At 33.4% G+C, this 15,142-nt stretch overlaps 1 protein-coding gene across 1 annotated transcript in view; it reads left to right on the top strand.

Annotated features, from left to right (window-relative positions):
• Nucleotides 1–3,011: 3,011 nt before the first annotated feature.
• CCDC102B (coiled-coil domain containing 102B) overlaps nucleotides 3,012–15,142 on the top strand; it is a 141,266-nt gene continuing 129,135 nt past the window's right edge. The window contains exons 1-2 of the mRNA XM_065669342.1: nucleotides 3,012–3,100; nucleotides 13,440–14,051. Coding sequence (XP_065525414.1) covers nucleotides 13,452–14,051 — 600 coding nt within the window. The 5' untranslated portion in view covers nucleotides 3,012–3,100; nucleotides 13,440–13,451. The remainder of the gene's footprint in view (nucleotides 3,101–13,439; nucleotides 14,052–15,142) is intronic.

The following is a 15,142-nucleotide window of genomic DNA, read 5'->3' as shown; positions in this document are numbered from 1 at the left end:
ATGAGATTAAAAATTATATGACATTTTTTTCCTTATCTGCTTCTTCATGCTTCATAGGTACCTTCTACTGTCAAATTGTCTTCTATTTATTTTCATCATTGTAGGCTGTATATCTGGGGTTCAGGTACAGTAAAGAATGACCTTATATCCTTATATTTTTTAAATGCATTATGATGTTTATTGCTTCACTTGTATGAAACTGTGTGTAGCAACAGGTAAGATTAAAAAATAGTTTCATCAACAAAGAAGAACTGGAGTGTTTATGTGTTTTTTTGAGAATACTTAAGGAAGACCAATTTCAAGATGTTATAATTCTAGTGCTTCAGACCCCTCTCTATTTCCTAAATAAATTAACAGAAATGTTTGGATTTATTGATGTTTATGTTTGAAGTGCTTTATTGTTTTTTGGCTTGAACAGTATTGAGATTTATTTTCTTATTCTTGCTAAGGAAATTGCATCAATATAGTAAATATTGCTAACTTCTATATTTTGAAAAATACTTGCTCTGTTTAATTTGTCTCAGAGGAGAAAGTTAATCTTCCTTATTGGCTCAGTAATCCTGAAAAGGATCAGGTCTCTTCCTTCATGACCCCCAAAGGGTTAGATCTTGATATTTTAAAATTCAAAATTTGGCTTTCATGTTCTGTTACTGCTTCTTGGATCATGGAAAAAGCAGGTCAGGCATACTGCCAAGGCTCAAAATGTACTTAAAGTGAAGGGAGTCTATCCCACATTAATGAGGGGTGCAAAAGTCCAGTTGACCTCTGACTCCATATATCAGAACATGTGTTCTAGATTACTGATGCTGTTTACAGTCTTTATCATATTTTCTCATTAGAATTTTCTTCCAAGAATAATGATCACAGCCTTATTCTCTTGAAAAGCGTATGAATGTTCTTAGCATGAACTTACTAAGAATTGCTGACATACCTGGAAACTTCTAGGAAGACAGTTCAGCTCCCTATGTGAAGGTCGTGTGTTAGCATGCTTGCATGTTGGCATCATCTATTTTGTAATTATTAAAGTGGTAGGCCAAACATCAAGGTCATGGTCAAAGAAGACTGAAAAGGAAGAATATATTTGAAAGCAAAAATATAAAAATAGCTGACTATTCCACTTCTTTTTCTTTCAATAAAAAATTAAATTGCTTACCAGATCTAGTACCATACATGTGTCAGGTTCCTTGCTACCTTTCCATAGTAGTATTGCATAGTACTTCCCCTAGTAGTTTGCTAGTATCAGGAAGAGTTGAAAAGTTGCAATCCACCAGCTTATTAAGTAAAATAGGTCTTTCTGGGTTTTTCTTTGTTTGGGTCTTTTGTTTGTTTGTTTGTTTGTTTGGGGTTTTTTTTTTTTTGTTTTTATTCTCTTACAAGGTTGAAAATATACTTCATCAAAGTTTATAAAACCTGTCATCTGAATAGTTTGGTCAATACGATTTCACAGGGTAACTTCCCAAATTTACAGTATAATTTTTTAATTAAATTTTAATGCATCTTTAACAGCTGTATAAAATTGAGATTCCTCCAAGAACTGTCATTTACTACAGAATGTAACAGAATAGAACCTGAGCTTTGGTTATAGCTTTACTATTCATCTGTTCTGCATTACTTTTTGTGCCTTTTTTCCTAAAGAGTGTTGTTTTCCTTTCCAAAAAGTAGTCAGGAGAAAAAAAACTGAAAAAGAAGCTTTGAGGATTTTAAGACCTCCGTGACAAAGAATTCATCATTGTGTGTAAGTATCTAAAGGGAAGGTGTAAAGAGGATGGGGCCAGACTCTTCTCAGTGGTGCCAAGTGATAGGACGAGAGACAATGGGCATAAACTAAAACACAGGAAGTTCCAGTTGAACATGAGGAAAAACTTATCTACTGTGAAGGTGATTGAGCATTGGAATAGATTGCCCAGAGAGCTTGGGGAACCTCCTTCCCTGGAGAGAGTCATGAGCCATCTGGACATATTCTTGAGCAATGCGCTCAAGGTGATGCTCCTTGAGCAGGGAGGTTGGAATGGATGACCCCAGGTGGTCCCTTCCAGCCTCAACCGTTCTGTGATTCTGTACTTCCAGCAGTGCTACTTCCTTCATGTGGTGTACTAATGATTTCTTCTTTAATTTTTTTTTAAGTTTTGAATGATAAATGATACATTCTCTGTTATAGGTCTTCACTTGTGAAGATATTTTCAGTTGTGATCAAAGTCACATGATTTCCTCACAGATAAAACCAATGTGCATCAATTTATTTAGAAACTGAGAATTTGTTTTAATATGGGCAATGGAACATGCTTCTTGGATGCATTCAGAGATTGCAGTAAGTGAATAAGTGGAAAATTAGTTCTGTAAGTTAGTCATGAATGGGTTGGAATGTGGTTAGTTACAAAGAAATAAAATAGGGTTGGAATGTGGTTAGTTACAAAGAAATAAAATACAGTGTAAGTTATGATGTTCATATAACTTGATTTTTAAAATGTGAATTGATTTCCTGCAGGAGGGATAATGGAATGTAGCCAGAGATTTTTCATAACTTTCAACATCTTCTAATTGATTGCTGAATCAATTATGAGAATACATGTATTGGCTCGATGATACACAGTTATGCAGTGGGAAAAAACTAGTTTGATTATAGGATATTTAAAACTCAGGAAATATAATAAGAGCAAGTAGTGGCATAAGAATCTACCCAACCTGGAAAATATTATTATATGTGCTTAACTACTGTGATTGGAATAATTAGTTTTAGGTTATATATAATATAATATTGATATATATTATATATAATAATAGTCTGGGATCACGGACTTCAGTTTAGAAAGATAGGGAGAAATAAAAAACTGAATAAAGCAATACTTAGTGAAGAAAATGTGGAAAAAGTTTTATATTGCATAAATGGCTTATACTTAAAAGAAAAATGTGGGTTTAGTTTTGATAAAGCCTGACCAATGAGAATATTTTTCAAGTTACTGTGGAGTGCCTTTACTGCTGTAAATAATCCTGTTGGCCACATCCCAGTAGAGTGCAGATGAGAAAAGGATGCAGGAAATTCTGTTGTTTACACATGTGTCTGTAACACTGAGAAGCAAGAGGAGCCCAGCAAACTCGGAGGGTAAGGGCTCTTAAGCATGTGGGTTTGCTGCTTAATTTTTATATTTCTTTTTAGGGACAAAGTATGAGTGACTATCATGCTGACGATAAGAAGGAAAATAATCTGAAATATCCAGCAAAAGTATTGAAGATCAGAAAACAGTATTTGAAATACATGGCTAAGTCAGATTTAGCTATATTTTTCTCATCTATCATTTTCACTACTATCAGGGAGTGTTAATTCTAACACCCCAATAAATGTAGCTTGTTTTTCAGATGTAGTAGGACCCTTACTTACCATAATCAGGTAAGTTTTCAAAATCTTCATGTGGCAGTTTGTTAAATTATTAAATCTTATTTTTTATTTTGAAATTAGTATAAGTGCAGGTAGTTCAAGGGTTATACTGTTTCAATACTGAAAAACTTTTATAAAGCACTATAATCTGCAATAGGGTAAACTGATAGAGCATTCATAACTTTTAATCATTATTGGCATTATGAACATGTATCATGAGAATATTGTTATGAGTTTGCAGCAGTTCATATTGCATTTTTTTGTTTGTTTTCACAGTGTTTCTATTTTTATAAATTACACTAGTGAGCTGTATAATCCTAACTTTGTTCAGAAAATACTTGATGATAGAATAAGAAAAAAGAGTGTTCTTAACTATATGATATTGTTCTAATGCAATGAAATATAATTTATGGATACTATGACTTGTTGATGCTGGGCAAAGATATATAGTTTGCATTATGTGAAAGGCAATTATCCCAGATGGTATGAGACTGTTGATGATCCATTCCGAATGAGAACCAAGAGACAAATTTCAAAAGTAATGTTGATGAGTTTAATAAATATATATAACAAGTAATATTAACAGACCTCCTACTGACTATCCAGATACCTGCATTTTGTCTTAATTCTCACTGATTCTTCTTTTGCTAGAAACATAGCTTTTGTTTTTGATTACCTATGTTAGAAAATTCACATTCTTTCAAGTTTATGAATGCAATTTTTTGGATAATATAATAAAGATAAAAGGATATCTGTAATCTATTGGGTATAGTTAATAGAACCAGTCATATCTCTCTGTCAGGTATCCTCTGCAGAGAATTATATGAAAAACTTATTGTCATTTTTACATATTTACATGTAGCCAGTTTTTAGTTGAGGCCATTCTTTTGCCTTAAAGTATTAATGTTAACCTCAGGTAAATCTGAGAAATAAATTATTAGAAAATGAATAATCTAAAGTATCTGGTATTGAACAGTCATTATACACTGTCATTGACTGCAGCACCAAGAGGTTTATATCTTGGAATCATATGAAATGTACAAATTAGATATTCTACTAGTTGACACTTCTGTGGGTTGACGAGACTAGTAAATGTTACCCACTTCCCTTCTGTCTGAAGAACAATATTCAAAACAAAGTATGCCAAAGGAGCCTGCATGTGTAACCAGTACTTATTAATTTCTTCTCTTTTGGTGGGACTACTTGATGGCCTACTGTAGACACTGAGAGAATAAATAGATATGCTTCTTTATGCATTTAAGTACCATCTAGACTACAGCACATGGTAATTTGTGGATTATTTCATATGGCTACCCTAGGAACTATAGAGCCATGGCTTATGTGACACTATGAATTATTTCTTAAGTACATTTACCTCAAAGAAGGCTTAGTGGAGTTGGAGTCATCACCAGATGCTATCTTTTATCATTAAATCCCACAGAGGAGTCCTTGAACTGTTGAAAGGCATGAGATGGTGCTAAAATACTGCAGTGGCTAAGGAGAATAGAAATAATTGCATGCAAATGTACAAGAAGTATTTTTTCTTTTTTCTTTATACCTTTTTTTTTTTAAGAATAGTCATTAATTATGGAAGAAATTACTTCTAAAACTATTCTGATAAAGCTGAGCGTGGCTTTGCACAACAAAATCATTAATTCTGATACAACTGTATCAAAGTGGTCAAACAAGCCAAAGAGATAGGCTCTGGTCCAGAGAAAACAAAATATTCGTGAACATTCTTATTTGTCTGCTTATGTGGGTGGGAAAATCACTTATTTCCAGATTGACATTGAGTAGTGTTTTGAAGAAAAATTGTTGTATGTCCAAAAAAGCATTGGAATGTTTCATGGTCTGAAACAATGCATCAGATATCTGTGATTAGTTTTCCCTACTCCCAGTGTTATGAAATTGCTTTGAAAGTAGGTCAAGTTTTCATTAGAAAAAGATCATAAATGGTCTCAGCTATAACAAGACAATTCTCCATCTCATCATAAAATTTCAGAATTTGTCAGAATATAAACAGGGACTAAAAACTTGACTTTTTTTCAGGAACATGCCTTTATATCTTCACATGTTGAAAACAAAATAAAAAAAGCTCTCAATGTTGTTTTGTTACTAAGCAAAACAAGCCTGTAAATGAAAGTGAAGCTGTCCAGTTTAAAGTAACATTCAAAAAGTTGTCAGAAATTTGGTATAAACTCTAGAAAATAAAATTTTGATGATTTTTGTTTAAGTAGTGAAACTTCTCTATACATTTAAGTGACCTCTACTGTTTGGACGGACAGGTATTAGAATTGTGTCTAATTCTTGTTCAGTAAAGTGCTTTTCAGAATGATTAAAGAAGTCTGTTTTCAGTTGCCTTTTCCAACTTCCTTTTGAAAATGAAGGAAGCCCGGCTGACCTTATCTATAACCCAATGTGAAAAACATGGGGGGAGGAGGAACAGAGGGGGGACCAAAAGGAAAAAAACCCTAAACCCACAGATCTTTGAAGTGCTCAGTGCCATTGGTGAGTAGCTGAGCATCTTATATTTTGGCTATACCAAATAAGAATTTGTGGAGGCTCTCACAGAGATTAATTTTGATTTTTAAATGAATAAATAACCCCCCCCCGATTAAATAGTAACATGCTAATGTTAGCAGTGGCTGGGAAAGGAACCTAAACATTGAGAATCAGACATGACACAACGGTATTTGTTTTGAATAGTGTATTGTAAGCTTATTTAAAGCTTACTTGAAATATTTATGTTTCATGTATCTTAAATTGATTAACAAATACCCTGGATAAACAGTGAATGAAATGATTTTGGCTTTCTTTTCTTCTTTGCCTTGTAACTTACAACTGGCTTAAATGCTTGCAAATTTTAAGAAAGTCTTCTAAAACCATTTATGAACGACATGCTCAAAGGTAGATCTAATCTTGTGTATGATGTATGTCTTGGACATTATTCCCGTACTTTTCCTTCTTTCCAGAAAAAGTTCAGAGCAAATCCATGAAAGGTATTCTTCTGTGTCATGTTAAAGGACTGTCTGTCAGTATAAGCAAGATAACACATGGGTGTACTGGCTGAGCTGCATATCCTATGTTTACACACTGACAGCTCTGATTGCGTGGAGTCTTTTGAGATATTCTGTTGTTGATGGACAACTGGTTCAGTTGCAATTGAGCTGATCAGTGTAAGAACTTACCTGCTTAAACTACATATCTCCAATAAAGGGGCTATGACACCTTTAGCACTGATGTTCATTTCAACGTGCAGTAAAAAACGTTTGTCGTATTAAACACACTAACTTCCTCTGCTTTCTGTGGAAATGGAAGAGGAAGACTCATGCACCTGGTTATTCTTTACCTCAGCTGTGGAACTGCTGGAAAAAAAAAAAAATCAGAAACCATTTTAATGTAATTAAGAACAAATCTCACTGTGTCTGAAGAACAAGATGCCTAGGTGCTTTCATAGATTGAATAAAGTGTTAATTTGCATCTTTACCCATAAGCACTGAAAAAAGATAGTGTTTCACTATACTGAGCTGATATTAACTAATGTGAAACCTATTCTTCTGAAGCAATTACCTGTTTTAATTTTGAAAGCAAGCTACCGTTGTTCTAAAAAAAATATATGCTATGCAGGAGATGCCTATTAGGCCAGACCTTTAACTGATAGGAATTCATTTGTATGAATTAACATTGCCTCAGTTTAAATAACACTCTGAATTTGTTATGAAGTTATTAGTCATAGCTTGTCTTTCCTAATAATAGTGCAGAGCATCATTCAGAAAATAAAGGTAGATTATCAATATCCACATAAAATCAATGAGATGAGATTAGAACTCATGTGAGTTAGCTACTTGTTTAGTCCAGAAGTTTACACTGGGTTTTCTAAACCTGTTTGTAAGGTGTATAACCTGTAAAGATCTAAAACTTTGACAGTTTATACTTATCCTAATTACCTAGGAAGTTGATTTTGCTTCTTTTTTTGCATTGATCATATCCTAATAAAAGTGATAGACAACATCAAAGAAGAACAAATCAGGCAAACTGTTGTGTCTCACAAGCTACACCTAGCTAGTTAAATTGAGTTAAGCTTGCCTTGCCTTTTGCTTAATACTTACTTCTCCTTGAGACTCTCTGGGAAAGTTCACTTCACACACACTCCCCTCCCCCCTGCATGATCTGATTATAAAACTTATTTTTTCAAGTGTGGTGGCTGAGAAATGAGTATCAATTCTATAGACTCAAATGTATAAAAATTATGCTTGATGCATTATGAAGGTTTGTAATCAAACAAAACATTCTTGGGGAAACTAAGTTGCTGTAAATTTTGCTTAAAACAGTACTTCAGAGCTTCATTTGGCCTTATGGGTAATAAATAATAATATCTGTATGTACAAATATTTGTTATACATATTTAACCTTAAGTATTTGAATACAGTGTTAGACATGTGAGAAACCATCATTCTCTATGCAAAAGAATTTTAGAAGATACCACAATGATATGTAATGACTTGTGTTAACCAGTAGACCTAAATCACGATAAATATATAAGTAGTAACGAAACTGCTTAGAGCATATTGGAAGTGGCAGCCAAAAAAGAGTAGAATTTGTTTATTTTTTGAATTTATTGTAATCTGTGGCTACCTTCCAAGTTATCTTTTTTTTTTTTTATGAATGTGTATGAGTGTAAACTGACAGTGCAATTGATGTGACTAGCCTGAGGCCACTTAGGGCTGCTTCGTATTTCATTTTGTGTAATGATAAATTATATGTATGTATAATTTTACTGTACATGTCTTCATGTGAATTATGAAAACCTTCAGGAGAAGCAAGGTACTATTAACAATAGAAAGAATTTTTGCACTGGTGTCAGGGGACTTTTGTCTCATAATGAATACTGGAACATCAAGTAGCACTATACTTGATGTTGTATAGTGTAAAATGCTTATTTCAGCATTATGTTGATTGCTTTATTTTTTTTCGGCTTTATTGCCTTTCAGTCACTATCTTTAATGTGCTCATCCTTTATCTTTTCTCCTGGTAATTTAGCAATACCTTGAGTGCTAATATAATAATATACTGTCCGGGGTACTTCAGCAATACCTTGTCTGTCATGATATTTTACGTGGTAAAAAAGTGAAATTTTCCCTACAAAACCACCATTTTCCTGAAGCTACTTTCTGTTTTTGAACTTTTTAGGCTTGACATAGTAATTGACAAACTTTGTTTCTGGATTTCTTTGATGGAAGACCAAGCTTGATTCTCTTTTTTACCTTCTTTCTCTCTGTCATGTTATTTCTTCTCATCATCTAACAGTAATCAACTCAGAAGTGGGATATGACTCTAGTTTTATACAGATTCTACTAACAAATGCTTACTTACATTTGGTCCTACTCCTTTTACTGCCTCTGAAATTTTTTAACCTCTCCTGAGATTAAATGTGTTTATTTATTTTCAAGGCAGAAGTGTTTATACCATAAGGAAATAACGAGGTAACTAGTGAGTTTTTAATCCTGTACTTTGAAAAATAAGGAACTTTGAAATTAAGATTTAAACCTGACATCACCTCTTACACTTCAAAAGTGCAGGCTTTAGGTTATAGAAGAAAGATGAGGTTGCATAATTTTTATTTTATCTGTCAGGACAATAACAAAATATGGCTGTGATATCATATGATCTCAAAGACACCCTTAACAAACCATAATATCCAAATTGGTGCAGTGAGGAAACATTTCTTTCAGGCACTTTAGATATTTCATAATTTAAAAAAAAAATCCCAAAGTAACCAAACCCACAAAAACCCCCTCACAAACCCACAAATATTTCTCATTGTGAAGTTAGAAACATAACTTTACATTTTACTGTTTTCAACCATAAGTGTTTTTAGTTACTGGACATGAGAAGTAAATCAATTGTGGTTTGGAAATAAATTTAGGTTTGTATTGGTATTTTGATATTAAAAGAAATGTAGCTAGAGAAGTGTAAATTGGAAAAATGATCACATAACTTGTAACAGGAAGTAAATAATTTGCATTGTTTGTCTCTTCAGGACTTTTTTTGGCTGGTTTTAGTTATGACACATATATAGAATATGATGTTTGGAAACAACAGAAAACAAAAATATAGCATATGATTTAATATCGTTATGTCTTATAGCTATGAAAAAAATAAATAGAATGATCTTCAGCTGTGCACTGAGAACTCTTGAAATCACTATATTTTAATTTTCAGTTCTAAACCAACAATTTTCTTAACTTGCTCACAGAGACCATGATGAGACCCAGATTATAGAATTATAATAATCTGCGTACATTGTAATAGTCTGTTTGGATCTCTCAAATTTACAGCACAATGTGCTCTGTAAATTAAATTTCATTTTGTGACCTCATTTAAAAAAAGACAACTAAAACCGAAGGAAATAAATCTCTCCCCCCCCCAAAAAAAACTTATTAAAATACGCAAAAGTATCAAACAGCAGCTGAATTATCTTTGTACATGCTATTCCAACATGTGAATTCAGAAGTTCATTATTTCTTTAATTCACGAACTCTCTAACTCACAAGTTCTCTAATACGTAACTTACATATGAGCAAAATACCAAGCTGTTGATGAGAATGCTTATTCTTCCTCACCCATCACGCATGGATGCTCCCTGTATCACACTGGCAAACACAAAAACCTCATCAGTCTGACTGCTGTTGGATCTGCTTCAAAAACTTTAGGTGTAAGCTGAGATATTTCTATTTTTAAGCTCAGAAATTTGGTTTAGAGCATTTCTGAGTTCACAGATTCTGAATAAACTGCTAAGCAGTTACTTTGCAAAGATGCAGGAGATGCTGGCTGCAGGTGAGAGCACCCCTTTTCTTTTCATGTTCCTTGTGTCCTATGTATGTATTGCTCTTGCTTTGACCTGATGGCACTGCTCCCAGCACATATCAGGCTTTAGCATGAGCTGCATGTTTATTATTAAAATATTTTTACTTTACTCTTTCCTCTAAACATTTTACGGGTCCTTATGGTTCCTCTAACCTCAGTTTCTTTTAATACTGTCAAATTATTTGCTAGGGTTTCAGTATCAAATTAATTCATTTTTTTTATACCAATTTCATCCAACAGAATTTGAATAATACCTCAATAAGCATCCATCTGGAACTGTGAGATTCTGACAGTTGGAGGCACTTTCATAATAGTCAATACATTTTTATTATTTTTACATCTTTTTTCCTTTCAAGAATAATATTTTAGTCTATTTCTTTTAAAACACATGCAAGAGCAAGTCTTTGTTGTTCATAGCTAAAATAGAATGCCTGTTGCTTATTTTAATCAGTTGCTCTGCAACTCTGTAGCAACAGATTTGCTCTTCAGACATAGGTATAGACGGATATATCTGGTATTAAACTAGCTGCGTAAGAATATCCACCCTTAATTCTACTAGCCTTGTGTTTTAACACTCACAGGAAGCTATTTCTCTTCTGACAAAATGAAAATACTTGTGAAAAATACCTGCAAAAACTTAAAGTTTGCATTAAAGTGTCCAAGTCTAGACATTCTAGTATTTTTATACATAATAATAATAAAAAGAAGTTTGGAAATGCCATTACAACGATGTGTGGTAGTTCATTTGCTTTTGTCACCCGTGGTCTTAGGGGCTCACTAACCTGACAACAAGGGTCACCATAAAGGATCAGCATGATACATCGTAGTTGTTTGCCAAGAAAGGAAGTTTGTAGGCAAAACCACACAAGCCTTTTCTCCAAGGGAGAGCAAGTCTGCTCTAGTCTTCACTGAAATGCATTCTCTTTTTTCAGTTGCATACAGTATTCTCACAAAAGTCAAACACAGCATTTTAAATATAATCTTGCATACTACATATATATTTTGTTTTGTTCCCAAACTCTTGACTGGTAAGATATCATTCTACCTCTTGCAGTATTAGAAAACCTGTTCTGAGTAGATTTTCTGAATTTAAGACCCATTCAAATATCTCCTCTTCTTTACTACAGTGGGCTGAGACAATGCTAATATTTCCTGAAGACAAGCAATTTATTTTAATTCTCAGTTTTTTTGAATTTTAGGTGCAGAGTTAGGATCACGTATCCATGATGAAAAGTCCAGGCAAAGGTCAGCATATCAAAAAATAATTTGAAGCCTACTAGGCTACTGTACAAGCCTACCTCAAATATAACAGCTTTAAGTATGATCTGATTAGTGGTGTTCCAGCCTCAAGACCACTAGAGCCACACAGTTGTGGGCAGACAAGAATTCATGGCCAGTGAATGAGACCACCCTTTTTGGCAGCAGTTTGCAGTAAAATTACCTCAAACCGGCAATGAAATCACAGCAACAGGTGATTCTGATTCATGAAGATTTTTGTTCTCTTTTCAGGTCTTTTGAAGTTTCAGACAAAGAAAATTATTTCCATTCTTATTTCTCCAACTTTTAGGATTAGTAAAGTACACTCCCCAAGTTCTGCCATCTTTCTGTGGATATGCAAAGCTACTAGAAAAATCCATTCATAAAACCTACTGAACATAGTAATGAATGCCTCTGCAGGCATCTACTAGTCTGGGATAGAAATAAAAAATGTGAGAAAAAGTTACTGTACTATTTAAAAACCCCCAAAACTCAACTATTGTGTTATATAATTAAAGTTTACAGTGGTTTGGTTTTGCTTTGTTTTAATTGAATCTGTAGGAAACAAAGGCATTATCACAAACCAGAAGTTAAATTAACAACTTATTGTGAAAGTTAAATACGTGTTGTTTTGGCTCTACTTTATCTCATACAAAATTCTGGGTGACAATGTCTTAGTATTTTGGATAAATTTTATTCAAATTGAAATTCTGGAAGTAGGTCAGGCAAAAAGAAGGGGGTTGGTGGTGACACAACAGTGATCATGAAGGGAGTCCTTTACTGTCTTTTTGCTGCTCTCATATCCATACTTGACTACAGTAGTTCTGCATAAGATTCTAACAAATGGCAAGTAAACGTCCTGGAAAGCACAGAATAGTTGAAAACAGCTAGGAAACAAGAATGAAAGCGTGTGAAAACTTCTATTCAGCTGAAATGAAACATGACTGAATCATAATGCCAAGACTACCCTTCTGAATTTTGTTTTCTGCATTGGCCTTCTTCATTTCAAACACAGGTGTTAACACTAACATTAACATGATTTTTTTACAGATGGATGTTGGAATGTAAGAACATTTTTTTTTCTTTTTTTAACTTAAAAAATGTAGTCTTCTACCGATACAGCAACATTTCTAGTCTTTTGGGGGTTTCTATTCTTTTTAGGAAACAAGGAGATAAGAGTGACTAGTCTCTACAGGCTGTCCACAACAGCATTTTCTCAGCTCTGAGGTGGAAAAGCAATTTCTGAGGCATTGATTTTCCTCTGGGCCAAATAAGTGATAGCAGATACATAGCAAAAAGAAATGCAGCAAGATTTATTAGCAGAGTCATGTCATCATGAGGGGTACTATACAGTACAGTAGGATAGTACTACCTTTTCAAGAATATTAGAATATAGTTCCTGGAGAACATCGGGAATGTATACAACAAAATAAAGTCCCCAGTAAAAATGTTTTGTTTTTTTCTCATGCAACAAAGAAAATCCAAAGATCAGAGGTTTTATGATTTTTTTCTCCCCTTAGGTAAGCAAATTATAAGGTAAGTTTTGCTTAGCATGAAGTTCCACAGTTTGAGAAAGAAAGCAAGTGAATCTGTGGTTGTATTTTATACAAATACTTCTCTCTTACTAGACATTTAAAATATATATTTTCTTTTGTCATGCAGGAAGATGGTTTTGCCTGGTTTGTTTAGACTCAAAAAAATTTTGAGAGCACTATGATTATTTAATGGTACTTCTTTTGCTAGCAATTCTTTATCAAATAATAGGTATGTCTGTTTATACTGTACTCAGAAAGTATTGCATAAAATATATTTAATAGCTATTTCTTGTTGATGAAGCATATTTCTAAAACATCAACAGCATTATTATTTCATTATTAGCAGTAAAATAAACTACTGTTTAAGGTTATTAATATAATAATTATTTGTCTTTGTCTTGTTTTAGGAGTGAAATTAGATGATTAATCAAAACATTCATTTAGGCTCGGTTCAGAAACTAATGGAAGAAATGCATGTTTTTGAGACCCAACCAAGACGACCTTATGAATTGGCTGGAGGTTGCCAACCAGATGGCCATCTGTGTAATTCAAATCTGCCATCTCAAAGTTTCTACTCATATTCATCTTATTATCCATATATGCATACGAATTACAGCAGTGACTGGGAAATTTCTGAAGCAGTAAAAATTCAGGAACTGGAAGAAGTCAAAGCCAGAGCTGCCCAAATGGAGAAGACCATGCGCTGGTGGTCAGATTGTACTGCTAACTGGAGGGAGAAATGGAGCAAAGTTAGAGGAGAAAGAAATAAAGCCCAAGAGGAAGCAAGACAATTGAGAATCAAATTAGACAATGTTATAAAAGAACTGAGTATGCTTAGAAAAATAAATCAAGATTTAGTAAGTGAGAAGAAAAACTTGGAAGATGCAACTGCTTGGAAAACAGAATTCAGTTGCTCAGAAATACCTTACATAAAAAAAGACCTAACATATCTGGAACAAGAACCTGTGGAAGAACTGAGCAAAATTAACAAGATTCCTGGAGCAGAAAACACGAAGAAGGTAAAGAATGGGCAATTAGTTTAGGTCTTGAAAAAGCAAGAGATTATGAGTACGCCTAGAAATTTTCTGGGATTTTTCAAGGATTTTCCCCAAACACTACCTGAACCTTTGAACAGCAAAACCACTTTTTTTTTCACCCATCTATTATTTCTAATATTCCTAATATAGAGAAGTACAGAAAACAGTTCATAACTTTCAACTATGGCTAAATATTTAGGTAAGAGGGGCAAACTGTTATATCCAATAACTTGTTCTGACTCATGTTTTAAGATAACATTGCCTCTGTTATCCTTATTTTCCATGTTTTGTGGTTTGCTTTTTTTTTTACCTTCAAAAAAAAAAAAAAAACAATTTAGGTTCTTGGCTTCTAAAATAGAATAATTTAATTCACCTTTAATGCAACTTCTAAAATGTGGGAAAAGGTGAGGCAAATCCTTTTGCAAATTCACAAGATTTTTTGCTAGGTAAGGAGAGCAATTAAGTTGTTATGCAGAGTTAAACAATCAAGTATGGGCATGGTTTAATTACAGTTTCAAGTTCTATACAAAAGAAACAGCTACATTCAACAAAATGGAACTATTTGTTCATGTTATACCAGTTTTAATTCTTTGCCTTGGCATGAATTGCATAGTCCTCATAGAAAGAGCTATGTAAAAACTATACTTGCTATTTTTCTGACTGATAGCAGTCATTGTAGTAAGAAATAAGAATTTTTTTACTTCAGTTCAATGGAAACTTTCAAGATCTTAAGCCTGGCTGCATTATGTTCTGAATTTTCACTCACTCTGTAATGCACATAAATTACATTATATTCTTTTGAATTCTGAAAAAAAAAAACCAAACCCACAACCAAGCAACACCATGGTGTTGGTAATAGAAGAAATTTGGCAAAAAAAATGCATGGATGTCATATTTTTTGGCAGATAAACATGCCATAACAGAAATTCCTGGAAGGAAATGACGCAAAATACATTTTAGCTGTTATACTTTCTACTTGAAAACTGAAACTTTATATATGAGTAGGAAACAGTCTTATCTTTTCAGCAGTTTCTAATATTTTCTGATGTAGATTGCAGGCATTCTTCTAAAAC

The sequence above is a fragment of the Lathamus discolor genome, chromosome 2, assembly GCF_037157495.1.
Source record: "Lathamus discolor isolate bLatDis1 chromosome 2, bLatDis1.hap1, whole genome shotgun sequence".
Classification (NCBI taxonomy): domain Eukaryota; kingdom Metazoa; phylum Chordata; class Aves; order Psittaciformes; family Psittacidae; genus Lathamus; species Lathamus discolor.
Note: the sequence above shows the minus strand (reverse complement) of the source record. Positions and strands in the feature narration are given on the sequence as shown.